This window comes from Thunnus thynnus, chromosome 24, assembly GCF_963924715.1.
Source record: "Thunnus thynnus chromosome 24, fThuThy2.1, whole genome shotgun sequence".
Taxonomy (NCBI): domain Eukaryota; kingdom Metazoa; phylum Chordata; class Actinopteri; order Scombriformes; family Scombridae; genus Thunnus; species Thunnus thynnus.
Genome location: NC_089540.1, coordinates 5,914,747 through 5,926,785, shown reverse-complemented (window position 1 = coordinate 5,926,785; position 12,039 = coordinate 5,914,747). Strand labels below are relative to the sequence as shown.

The following is a 12,039-nucleotide window of genomic DNA, read 5'->3' as shown; positions in this document are numbered from 1 at the left end:
TCAGTAAAAACAGCAGCTTAATGTTTGTGAGCTTTCTTTACTTAACGTTAAGTAATCAGCAGTGCTGCTAGCTAACCAGCTAACATTAGCTCTGAGTTTAAAGCCTTTTCAATAACATTTTCTTGTTAAATATTACTATTAAATGCACTATAGTGTTAATCAGTCATAGTTGTAGATAATTATAGGCAGACAGTTTGTTCATAAACATAGATATATTTTCAGGAAAAAGCCTTCACAAGAAAAGGTGCACTTTAACCATGTTGTTTTGCAGTAGATGAAAGAAAAACTGGGAAACAAGCAGCAATAGCCACTATGGCTGAAAAGACTTGGAAGACTCACAATAGTATCAGGCAAACTGTTGGACAGACAGCTTATCTCAAGAGAAATTACTGCTTAGCAGCACAGAGTGTGGAGACAAGACATCTGATTAAGCTATTACCACTTTAAGAAACTGCCCTTATTTTAAATCCCTTGACTTCTTAGAGAAAACAAAGTGAAATAACTCAGCCTTATCAGATTTAAACTCAAGACAAATCCGGATTCTCTAACAAAAACTCCAAAAAGTTAATCCTAATCAAGCCATTCAGTTGCTGTTTTTCACTCTGATTAGGCTCCGTCTCAGCTTGCATGCAAATACAGTCGATCTGACAGCTCTTCAATATGGACAGGTATCAAATCCGGTTGGAACGTGTGTGTGTGTGATCGCAGCCTGTGAATGTGACTGAAGGCTGTAATTGCCCATAGCTAACAAGGTATTGATCTACACTGACTGACCAGGTCGCTGCAATCATATTCACCATTATTGCCTCCCTGAATATGTCTGGCGCTTACAATTAGTCTGTGGGCGGGACTGGGAAGAGAGAGTATGCGTGCAAGTCAATAGGAGGTGTGTGTGTGTGTGTGTGTGTGTTACCAACAAGCAGCTTCTGTTTGAAGTTTTCTCTATCTATATTTATTGATTTTCTTTTTAGAATTATTTTTAAGATTTGCGGTCACTGATTTGGCTTTTGCACACTTTTTCCATGATTTTGATTTAAATGTGTGTGTGTGTGTGTGTGTGTGTGTGTGTGTGTGTGTGTAAACAGAGGGACTTTGATTCAGATAAAAGCCAGGTGCAAATCATAAATAGAAACCAGAGCTGCTCATTGGTTTGCAGCTGCTTCCTGTCTTCCTGTCCTTCTCTCTCCATCTGTTTCTCACTTGATCACCTCCCTTTACTCCCCCTTTAAACCTCCCTCTCTGTACTATCAGTTAGTGTACATTCCTACATAATTTATCTCAATATTTGCGGTCCAGATTTGGGAGTTTTTCAAATCCAAATGAAAGTTTGACCCACTTTGCATTCTATATTAAAATCTCGCAAATCTAATTCAGATGTCATGTCAGATCCAATCACAGTGCAACATTTGGTCACATCGCTCATCGCTTCTACTCATATCCTTGTACATTATACGTCAGCAGCCCTGCATTCATCCTTTGTTTGATAAAAGATTTAAAAGTATCCTTTGTTTTATTAAAGCATAAACCAGTGGAAGTCAGATTTTAAGGAATCTTACCACTATTTACTAAGTGAGTTCAGGCTGAGTTTATATTCTTTTCTGGCTCCCAGAGCGCTGAAATAACAAGGAAGTGTTTGCCTTGTACTCAAAAAGCTGTGATTTCAGCTTTAACTGAAAATGAATAGGAGAAGATAGAAGGATGAAAGGGAGACTTTTCAGTTCAGAAATGGTAGACCTTGATTTCCCCCCTGTTATATCTACAGTATAACCCATCAAACTCATGTATCTGTTACTCAAACTGCTTGTTTTAATGCAGGAATGTTTTCAGTCTGAACGCCCACTAAAGCCTGCACTTCTCCTACTGGCACAAGTCAAAATGTCTGCTGTGAAAAAGATTTTTTTAATTTTTATATTTATTTGTTTGCACATAAAAATAGTATATATATTGAAACATAAACAATTTATGAAAAAAAAAGATTTCATTTGTAGTCAAGGACATCTGTAAATTATAAAAGCACACTTTTACCTCCATATACTCAGCTGTACATGAGTTCAAAGAGAACAAACACTCTCCTAAAAGCTCAAGACTTGATAAACAAAATGACCTTAAATAAGAATAATGAGGGGTGGAAAGGCTACCACAAGAAGAAGAAGAGGAGAAAAATATGAATATGCTGTATATCACAAATACATTTTTTACAATTGTCGCAGAGTCAACACTGTACTGTAATTCAGTGTTTGTTTAAGATGTTTTTTTGAGTAAACGAAGACGATGAGTGATAGACAATATGCAACAATATGAATTCCACAAAATAGAGAATCTGTGTGAAAATGAAAATGCAGCCACATTACTGGAACATAAAAGAGGAGAAAGAAGAATTCCTGAAAGATGAAAGAAGAATTCGTATTCTGCTAAACATACAAATCTACTACTACCATGAAAAGGGTTAGGCTGGCTTTGCCTCCAGCACAGGTCAAAATCGTGCTTTTTTTCCCTTCATATTTTTAGGTAGGAGCCAGCGGAGCGCAATGATCTCCCTGTAAGATGTACATTCTTTTCAGAAGAAAACAAAATCTTAAATTAAGACTCTGTTAATTCCCTAAATAGCTGTTCTCTCTCTCTGCTGTATATATCACAGGAAGACATGCTGGGCTGATTTGCACCACATTGGTGAAGCCTGTTGGGGGTTTGCTTATGATTTTCATGTAGCTGACCAAACCACAATACTCAAGCTGCATCCCCAGTTGTCTTACAGAAAAACACACAAATACACCACAAGACAGGTGACTCTGACAGTTATGTAATTAGGACACACCTCCAATAGAAGGTAAAAATTCTAAAATTTTATATTATCAATCCAGAAAGCCTCTTTCTTTCTTCTTAGGAAGTTAATATCACACCTTCTTGGTCCAAGATGAACCCTATCAATGCAATTAGAAAGACATTTGTTGTTATGCAAGTGAGTTCTGGATAATTAAAGCCGTTTTTATGTTGTTAACTTATCTTGAAATGTTTGTGTCAGAGGTGTGGCATCCTGTAGAGGCGGGTCTTCTCCTGATTGGATAAATGAGAAAGACTCAAAGGCCTCTGTAACACACACTGATGATCATGCGCATGTGGTTGAATGATGAATAGATTTCCCTGTGAGACAGTTAGTGTGAGTTGTTTTTTCCCACATTAAACTATGATGCTTCTCCAAGCGTTAGGTCAGTATGACTTCCCATTAGTCTTGGCACTCGACAAACATCCTCAGTGGATATTTTTGTGACTGTGACTGCATGGAGAGAGTCAACAACCACAACCGTGTGCAGAAGTAAGTTCTATTTTCATAGGAAAGCCATGAATCTTTTTTTTTTTTTTTCTGGAGACTCAAGTAACTTCTATCAGTTGAGGCTGCTTTGATGCTGTTTGATCTCTGAATTTAAAGAAGTGTGTCTGCCTGAAAAGGTGGTAAACTCTATCACAAACAGAGGTGGATATTTTAAATAGAGTCGCCCTCGCTAATGAATAGAAGTGAATGCAGCTTCTTTACAAGATCACAAGACTGTTGGATGTAGAACGTGCGAGCCTCCCTCTTCATTTCAAAATCGGTGAGCTTTTATTCATTTTTTTTATTAGTTTATTAGTTGTTTTTTTTATTTTGCATGTAGATTTTTTTTATCAACAACTTGGCAAAGAAAGGATATAACCACAAGTAGCCTCAACCTTATTTAAAATATAAATTAATGCCTGCAGGCTCATTCCGAAAATGAAAATTAATGAAAGATTTGCAGATTGCAATGTATTTAAACTGCATTCAAATTATTAGATACAGTTGATAAATTGGATTAATATTTAAAGGGAATGATTTTCATAATTGCAACTAGACTAAAATTAGGAAATATGAGTAGGAAGTTAAATAAAATATAATCTTTAATAATTGAATTTAAATACATTTCGCTTTTGACTAGAAGGATGTAAATTTTAAATAGCATTGAGTGGATGGAAAATGATGGGAACTGAGCTCATAATGCATCCAACTCAGCAGCCATTAGAGTCACCCTCCACTCAAATATATGTTCTTCTTCTTGTTCCTTCAGTTGGATGTTTTGAGCTTCAGGCCCTGATAAGAGAGAGCGCTTTTTGCAGGTTGCAAATTTATTAAATTGTAGGCTTAAATGAAAAAAAATGAAACAAAAGAATTACCTTTAAAAACTCCGCCATAAATATCCATACATCCATCCATCCATTTTACATCCAGCTTATCCTCTAGAGGGTCGCAGGGGAACTGGAGACAGTATCAGCTGACATTGAGGCAAGAGGCGGGTACTTCCTGAACAAGTCACCAATCAATCACAGGGCTCACCATAGCTTGAAGGATGCCACCTGAAAAAGGTCTGGTTCTATTCATTTTTAGGGGGTCTAGCATACTTAAGCACAATTAATAACTCTTTCAGGGATACATGTGAAGAATATGGACTCAAAAACCTTTTTTTTACTTTATCATGAAATTGCCTGTTTTTTACTTAAAAGTTGCAATATGCACATTTGCACCTTAGCTCCAAACTGCAGTGATGCCCTAAAATCCTGTCGGGCGATGGTAACTTGCACACAGGCACACCTGGTCTGTGGCTTTGTAGGCCTAATTTTACCTCACATTTTGTCCCGCGCTTCTTTAGGAAATACGCACCGAGCAAAATAACAGCATTTCCGCTGGAGTAAAATAGTTGCTCTCTGCACCTCTGGCTCAGATCTCGATGGCTTTGAGGCTGACTCGGCCCTGGCAGGCCTTCTTCTCCTTGATCCTCGCAGAGCTGACATTTGGCACAGCGGTGACACCTCACCAGCTGAAAGGACAATTCTCAGATGAGCCTCCTCAATATTTCAAGTCCAGTGACATTTCATTAGATGAAAAGGAGTTTAGAGTCCTGGCAAATGCTTCTCCTCACATCTCAGGTAGCCAGGTTAGCCAAGTTGACAATCACCTGCGGGAGGGAACACACACACACACACACACACACACACATACACACATACACACAGAGAGAAGGTGTACATGCATCGGTGCAGCAGATGTGAATGGATACACACTTGCAGAGCACACACACAAGCTGGTGGATGGAGTAACCTTTTATGAGCTCTATGATGCAAATGTCTCTTCCGCTTTGTCATGCTTGTGTGTGTGTGTGTATGTGTGTGTGTGTGTGTGTGTGTGTGTGTGTGTGTGTGTGTGTGTGTGTGTGTTGGCGGGACTTAATGTCTCAGGATTATTAATGACTTTTACACTCCAGTTTGTTTAGAATAAGACTTACGAAAACCGTATTTTTTAAAGAAAATCTCTCAAGCACACCAGTTTTTGTCTCAAACAGCTGAGAACATTTGCTCTATAAGTGTCAACCACATCCTCTTTTCAGCCAATCAAACGCCATGTGACGCTCCTTCTTTTTCAACTCCTCGGCCAATGACTGCGCTCCATTTTTCAGCGAGCTGCAAATGAGTCAGCTGATACATTTTTCCTGCTGATAGTCACACCATGGTGTGTGTTGTCATCCGGTACATTGCATATGGGACATTACATCGCCATGGTGATGTCTGCTTGTATGTTGACAGCCATTGTGATATTAATAACTTGTACTCACAGATAAGATGATCTCATTATATTTTGGAGCACCTCACTGCATAAATTAGCAAATTAATGAGGGCTTTTTTTTTCCACCCCAAACTTCTATACCGCCTTAATGCCGCCTTCCTGCGCTTTTATTACGTTAATAAACACACTGTCTGAAGAGGCAAACAGCAGTCCCCGGCCAGAAATTTTTAGCTTTTCAGCTCCTCTTAAATGTTTAATTCATCTCTGAAGAGAGGTTGCGCAGCTTCGTAAAACCTCGCCTTTCATTCATACAGCGTTCCCGACTTAATGAGAAACCACAAAGGAATGGCCCAAGCAATCATGTCGAGCTGTAAAGCGAGGGCTGATACCAAAGTGGAGTGCATTAGGTGGTAATAAGACCAAGCTTGGTCTGGATCATGGCTGATACATTTCCCATCCCTGTGAGCTCTAACCATTTAATCGATTTCTATCTGTGTCTCCCATGTCCGCTCCACTCCAGCCAAAGCACCGGTGGTTAGCCCAGGATCTGGGAGGGGCTGGATAGACTTTCGAAATGCAGGGAAGGGACAGGGGAGAGTGCTGCACCTGTGCTGTTTGTATTTCCAGTTAGTCATTTTGCTGCTGTGGAGCGCAAATGAGAATGTTAGGTTTTATTTGTGTCTTCTGCTTCTCTGGTGATATTTTTCTTTCTGATTGCGCCGTTTGAGTTAAAGGACGGGTTCACAATTTTTTAAGTTTGTTTTTCTTTCCTCCTGTTCATATTGGCCTTTAGAAGATCACTTCATAATATGATTATGATGTAAGTGATGGGGGCCTTCTTATCCATCCAAATGAGTCAAACCAAATAGATATCTTTTAATGTTACAGTCTTTTTAGTGCCAAAGTCCCTCTTTTTGTTACTAAACTTCCACCGCAGCTCAACGGGGAAACACTGTCCAAGGAAACACAAAGAGGGAATTTGATGCTAAAAAGACTGTAAATACGGCAGATATCCACTTCATATGACTAACTCAAGCTTCAGATAAACTTTTTAATGCGTTTTTACACAAAATCACTGTGGACATACTGGATTTTGGCCCCCAACAATTACACTGAAAGCACATTTGGGGATCTTTTAATAGCCAGTATGAACAGGAGGAATGATTACAGTGAGGAAAAGCTCTTTGACTGTTCATATCGACACCTGACTGTTGTTTTAAGACACACATGAAATATTGTGAACCTATTCTTTAACCTTGCAATCAGAAAAACAGGGGTAAAAAGTCTCTACTTCGCCTGCAACTCTGGGGACTCCTGGCTTCACCGTGGGAGAGAGATGTGGTGTCTTTTCAGAAAAACCTCATTCCCCACATTAGTTTGTTTGGTATCAAGCTGCTTCCATTGTTGTGATTGCACCAGGGACCAAATGATGCATAATTCATTGTTTACCTGGTGGACACAAAGTCTAATTAAATCTCCAGGATGTCTTCAGCTGTGATGAGTGTCTCTGATTTTTGCCTGCTTGTGTTAAAAGTGACAAGGTTGCTTGTAGAAAAGTCCTAATTCTAATCACAAAGGACTTCTACCAATCTAACGTCAGTCAAAAAATATGATTGTGTGACTAAAGCACCTAATATTCTGCCCCCCCACCCCCCCACCCCCTCTATCAAAGAGATTATAGCATTAACCTCCGTGGTGGCAGGCGTCCAAGGCCTATTAGCATTATTATGAATTCATTCCATCGTAATTCTTAACACACAGTATTCTGGGATTAGCCTAAGCCGCGCCAAAAAAGCAGCCATTTTTTTTTTACACCGTAATCTTCAACAGTGTGTGAACAAAGTCTTAAAGTCAGTTTAACATCCCCTTAGTATCTTATGAGTGACAATCCAGTCAATTCACGATGCAATTAATGCAATAAATTGATGGTATGCTTTCAGATAGAAGAGCTTGTTGTGATTATTTAATTATTCTTTAACAGAAAATGAATTGAGAGTGAATTTATAAAACGCCCTCCTCATTTTGTGCATAAATGTGTGTGTTTGTGTGTAACAACCAACCCCCCCCCAACCCCCTCCTCTCTACGCCCCACATATTTTGCTGAGTGATTGCTTCATGTTGCCTGTGTGATTGCCTGGTGGTGATTCATAAGCAGCGAGACCTTTCCTTTGCCTGGTTCTCATTAAACCTCCGAGGGAAAAGAAATACCTTCCCTTTCCCAGATCTATTATATTTGATTCAGGGAGCTGAATACAATCTGGCACATTACAGTATGTGCTTGCTCTGTCACCCACACACCCACGGCACATGCACAAACACACACACACGCGCTGTACACATCCAGTCAATATCTGTCTGAAGGGAAAGTCTTTTCATTGAGACTCACATTTTTTTTTTTTTTTTATGCGTTCATAAAGGCGATATATGAGTTTTTACTAAATCCTCGACACACCCGATGTCATCTTTTATCTCACTCCGATGAAATGAACTAGACTTGTGTTTCTATAACGTTTGCTGGCTCGGTCTAATAAAACACACTCTGGAGGGTCACCCGGTGAAGCTGCACTCTTCAGTTTAAATAATATTTGTTTATACAGGGAAGATTTGCTGAGCAAACGTGCCTCAGTAACATCCTGCTTTAAATTCATCCAAGTAGATAAAATATACAGCTAGCAGCACAGCTCATTTTTCCTGGCTGTTAAAGGGGACATATGATGTTTTTGTGATATTCTGTTATTTATATGTTCTGATGTCAGATGTTAAACATAGTCAAAGTTCCAAAACTTGAGGTGAACATATGTAAAAATGCTCCCCTGCAAGTCAAAATTCAGGGTTCATAGCTGTGCTGTTCCGTAGCTTTTGTTGCAAAGGTTGTTCCATGGGTTGTTAGCTTCGTCCACTCTCATATTTCGGATCGGATTCGGGCTCGATCATCATCTCGATCAAAACAGCCTGCTTCAGACAGAAGGCTGAACTCTTGAGTCCAACCTTTCTAGCGTTTTACCACCTCAATATGATTTTTTTTTTGTACTGCAAGTTCTCCAGTACCATTTACAACTATTTTCTTTTCACACAGTGCAGTGACGATAGAGTAAAAAAAAAAAAAAAGTGGAAAAACTGAAAGCACTGAAAGGTTTCAGTTTGAAATGATTTCATTTCAAAGAGGATTTTGCAATGGTTTTTCAAGCTTTGTGTGCACTTCGTTTAAAAAAATGACTATACCTGAATAAAAGTGTTATGGCACTTGAATCGACTTACAGGTTAAGGTGCAGACAATAGCACCTTAGTTCCTCTGTGTTCCAAATGTTCCAAATAAGCTGAAATATATCAAAACCTCTCCTGGTTTCTCTTTGTTGTGGAGTATCAAATATGTCAAATTAGATAGTACTCATGTCATTTTGTGTTTTTTAGAACTTTATACAAAGAATTATCTGCCCTCAATCCTATACTGTGGTATCTGCCAGAGGTAAGGCTGGCAAACAACAAAGCATTTTTGGTCAAGAGAGTTCAGCAGTAAACATCACCTGTGTGTGAAGTAGTACAGCTTCCCAGTAGTTGGGTGATTGCAACTGATGTCCCTCTCAGCGGTGCAGATGGCTCACTGCAGCTTGTCCTTGGAGTGAGTTGCTGCTGAAAATGTACAGATGTAGGTCATATAGCAAATCATTTTTAGCCTTTGCGTCTGCCCGCTTTGGAGAACCAGATGGCTGCTGTTCACCACATGCAGGATGCAGTTTTAGTCATTTCATTAACATTTCTTGGAGACAGAGCTGCTCGGGAGGAGGAAACAGTCTTATTGGCCGAGTTAAACTTCAGTGGGAGGAACCAGAGATTTTTTTTTTTCTGGCAAAGTATCATTAGATTGAAGCCAAGTGTAAATGAGAGAGTCATTACTATTTATATTTATTTCATGCTACTTTAGTTTTAATGTTAACTGACACATAAAATCAGTGGATCTTTGGCTCTTTTTAAGATTTAAGTCAAATGATGAGATGCCTGATGAAAATGTACAAATGCATTGCTTGGACAGTAAAACAGCTGAGACCCGCTGTTTTCTACCTCTGTATCCCTAATTAATAGTCTAGTTTCCACTAGTGTGAGAAAACCGAGGTGTACCCTGACATTTTGTCATGTTTTCTCAAATGTTAAGTAAATAAATCCATTATCTAACAAATTAATGTGATTGATTTCATTAAAACTTTGTTTAGAGAGCTTCCTATCGAAATCGGCCAAGTCCTTAAGCTCCACTTGTGTTTTCTGGCAGTCCTGAGCAGCTTTGACATTTTTCCGTAATCAGCTATTTGTGTGTGTCAAGGAAATGTGTTGTTTTGCCAATGTGTGGCAGCGCAGCAGCGTTCAGGCTGAGAACTACTTGGAGAGACAGCAGAGAGAGAGGTTTCCCAAGCTGGTGGAGCTGGTGCAGTCACATACATAAAGATTAGGTGCCGCTGTGCAACCCAATTCATTTATACTTATGACACTTATAACTCAGCTTTAGTACTGTGTGCTGATTACATGTTACTTAATGCCATATTAGAAGAAATGAAATATTGTCGCTACTCGGAAGCATCCATGAATGCCCACATCAAACAGTCAGTTACTGGGCTCTTCTCTTTATTGTGTAGTATTTTGAAAGGGAGAAAAGAATACTCTTTGATTAAAAATACTTTGAGAAGAAAAGGAAGATAACATCCATCTGCCAAGTTTGCACTTGTGTTGACACACTTCAATCAATCTGTAATGCCAAAAAGGAGAAATTGGAGCCTACAAAGATGGGCTGTATGGCCTACATGTGATTACCACTAGGGGGGCGACACCAGAGGGCTGACACAAATATTCCTGTTGTCAGCTCATATTTACATGAGTTCTGTTATGATGAACGTGGTTATAAATTACAAGACTAACTAACTGATGTGTGCAGGCCTGCAGCAGCTACACATTTTGGCGTGTATGACCAAATACCTTTGAAACTTCCCATCAGCCTCAGCTGTACTTCGGGTTTAGTGCTCTTTAGCAAATGTTATGAATGATAACACACTGAACTTAGACAGTGAATGTGGTAAACTTTACACTTGCTAAGCATTAGCATGTTAGCATTGTCGTTGTGAGCATGCTGATGCTGGCATTTAGCTCAAAGGTCCACTGTGCCTAAATACAGTCATAGTATTGTTTGAACTGAAAATGACATTTTTCACAGGTTTACCTGTTTACCTGTTGACAATAGTTGTTGACAATAGATATGCATTTTAAGTTAGTCAGTTAAGGTAGAACAGTAAAATTCCTGAGAAGCCCATGTCTAGGTTCAATCCCTGTCTGAGGGGGATCCACTGGTGGGAAGCCGGTGAGGGATCAGAGCCAAAGTACAAACAACTCCCAATGGCTGGTACAACTCTGCTTCACAGTGTTGCCCAAGGATTGCACCATTGTTTAAATATATTTGTCCAAACTTTCTGACTTGGAAATAATCAAGAAAATAATGTTACTGTTACAGAGTAACAGTTTACAATCTCACCAAAATGTAATCATTCACTGTCAATCTATTCAATGCAGTTACAGTTCACGTCTTTTCAGTTATATAAAACTGTAATGACTGACTGACTGTATGGTCGCCTCTGGCGGACTGTGTTGGTAGCAGTAACAGCTTTTTCATGCAAACCAAAGGCAATGTGGACTGGAGGGCTTCTACACATACCAACAAGGGAACAGGAGAGGTCATGCATGACATGATGTGTGATTACTATGGATGACATTGGCTGTACCAGTGCAGCAGAGTATGGAGTGATAGATTAGTGTGTGCAGACTAACCTCTTGTGGACCCATAGCCCACTTGAACTATATGGCCCATAACTATACTAAAGAACAGAGGCTGTAGTTAATTGCAGACTGTATTTGTTCCATTGGAATAATCCAAATGAACTGTTTACGGGACACAAAGTGATCTGAAAAGGTTGCATTTGCATGCAACAAAGAATGAAACTAAAAAAAAAAGCTTTATACTTTCCAAAGAACTTGCTTGCCCTCAAGTCACAAACATCTGCATACAGTATATTAGAATGGTATATAGAAGTTTAAGCATGCACAGTATACAGCATATTAGGTGTCTATTACAGTACTGCTCTACAAGTTAGAGAGTAGTACAGAAGCAGTGAAGCAGGTAAAAAAAAAAACTTTTAGACTAGCCAGCAAACTCTGTAACAGAGAGGTTGTAATGCCTTTTGGTTATTTTACCCCAAAAAATCACTGAAATAGAAATGAAAAAAACCCACTGTCTACAAACAAAATGTGCTCTTCCAGCCTTCTTGTCAATTTAAACATTTAAACTAATTATTATATTATTATATAATAATATATACAGTGGGGTCCAAAAGTCTGAGACCACTTTCCCATTCAGTTGAATGGGAAAGACATTTGGACCCCACTGTATATAAAGTATATATATACATACTTGGATTATTTATAGCCCACAGTTT

The 12,039-nt window shown here is 39.0% G+C and overlaps 1 protein-coding gene across 3 annotated transcripts in view; it reads left to right on the top strand.

Moving 5' to 3' along the window:
* LOC137176907 (gamma-aminobutyric acid receptor subunit gamma-3-like) overlaps positions 1-12,039 on the top strand; it is a 125,893-nt gene that overhangs the window by 8,207 nt on the left and 105,647 nt on the right. Inside the window, exon 1 of one of the 3 annotated variants that reach the window (XM_067582944.1) lies at positions 2,816-3,313. The exons of the other annotated variants lie outside the window; for them this stretch is intronic. Within the exon in view, the coding sequence (XP_067439045.1) occupies position 3,313 (1 nt within the window). The 5' untranslated portion in view covers positions 2,816-3,312. Of the gene's footprint in view, positions 1-2,815; positions 3,314-12,039 lie in introns of those variants that run through there. 3 annotated transcript variants of the gene reach the window in all.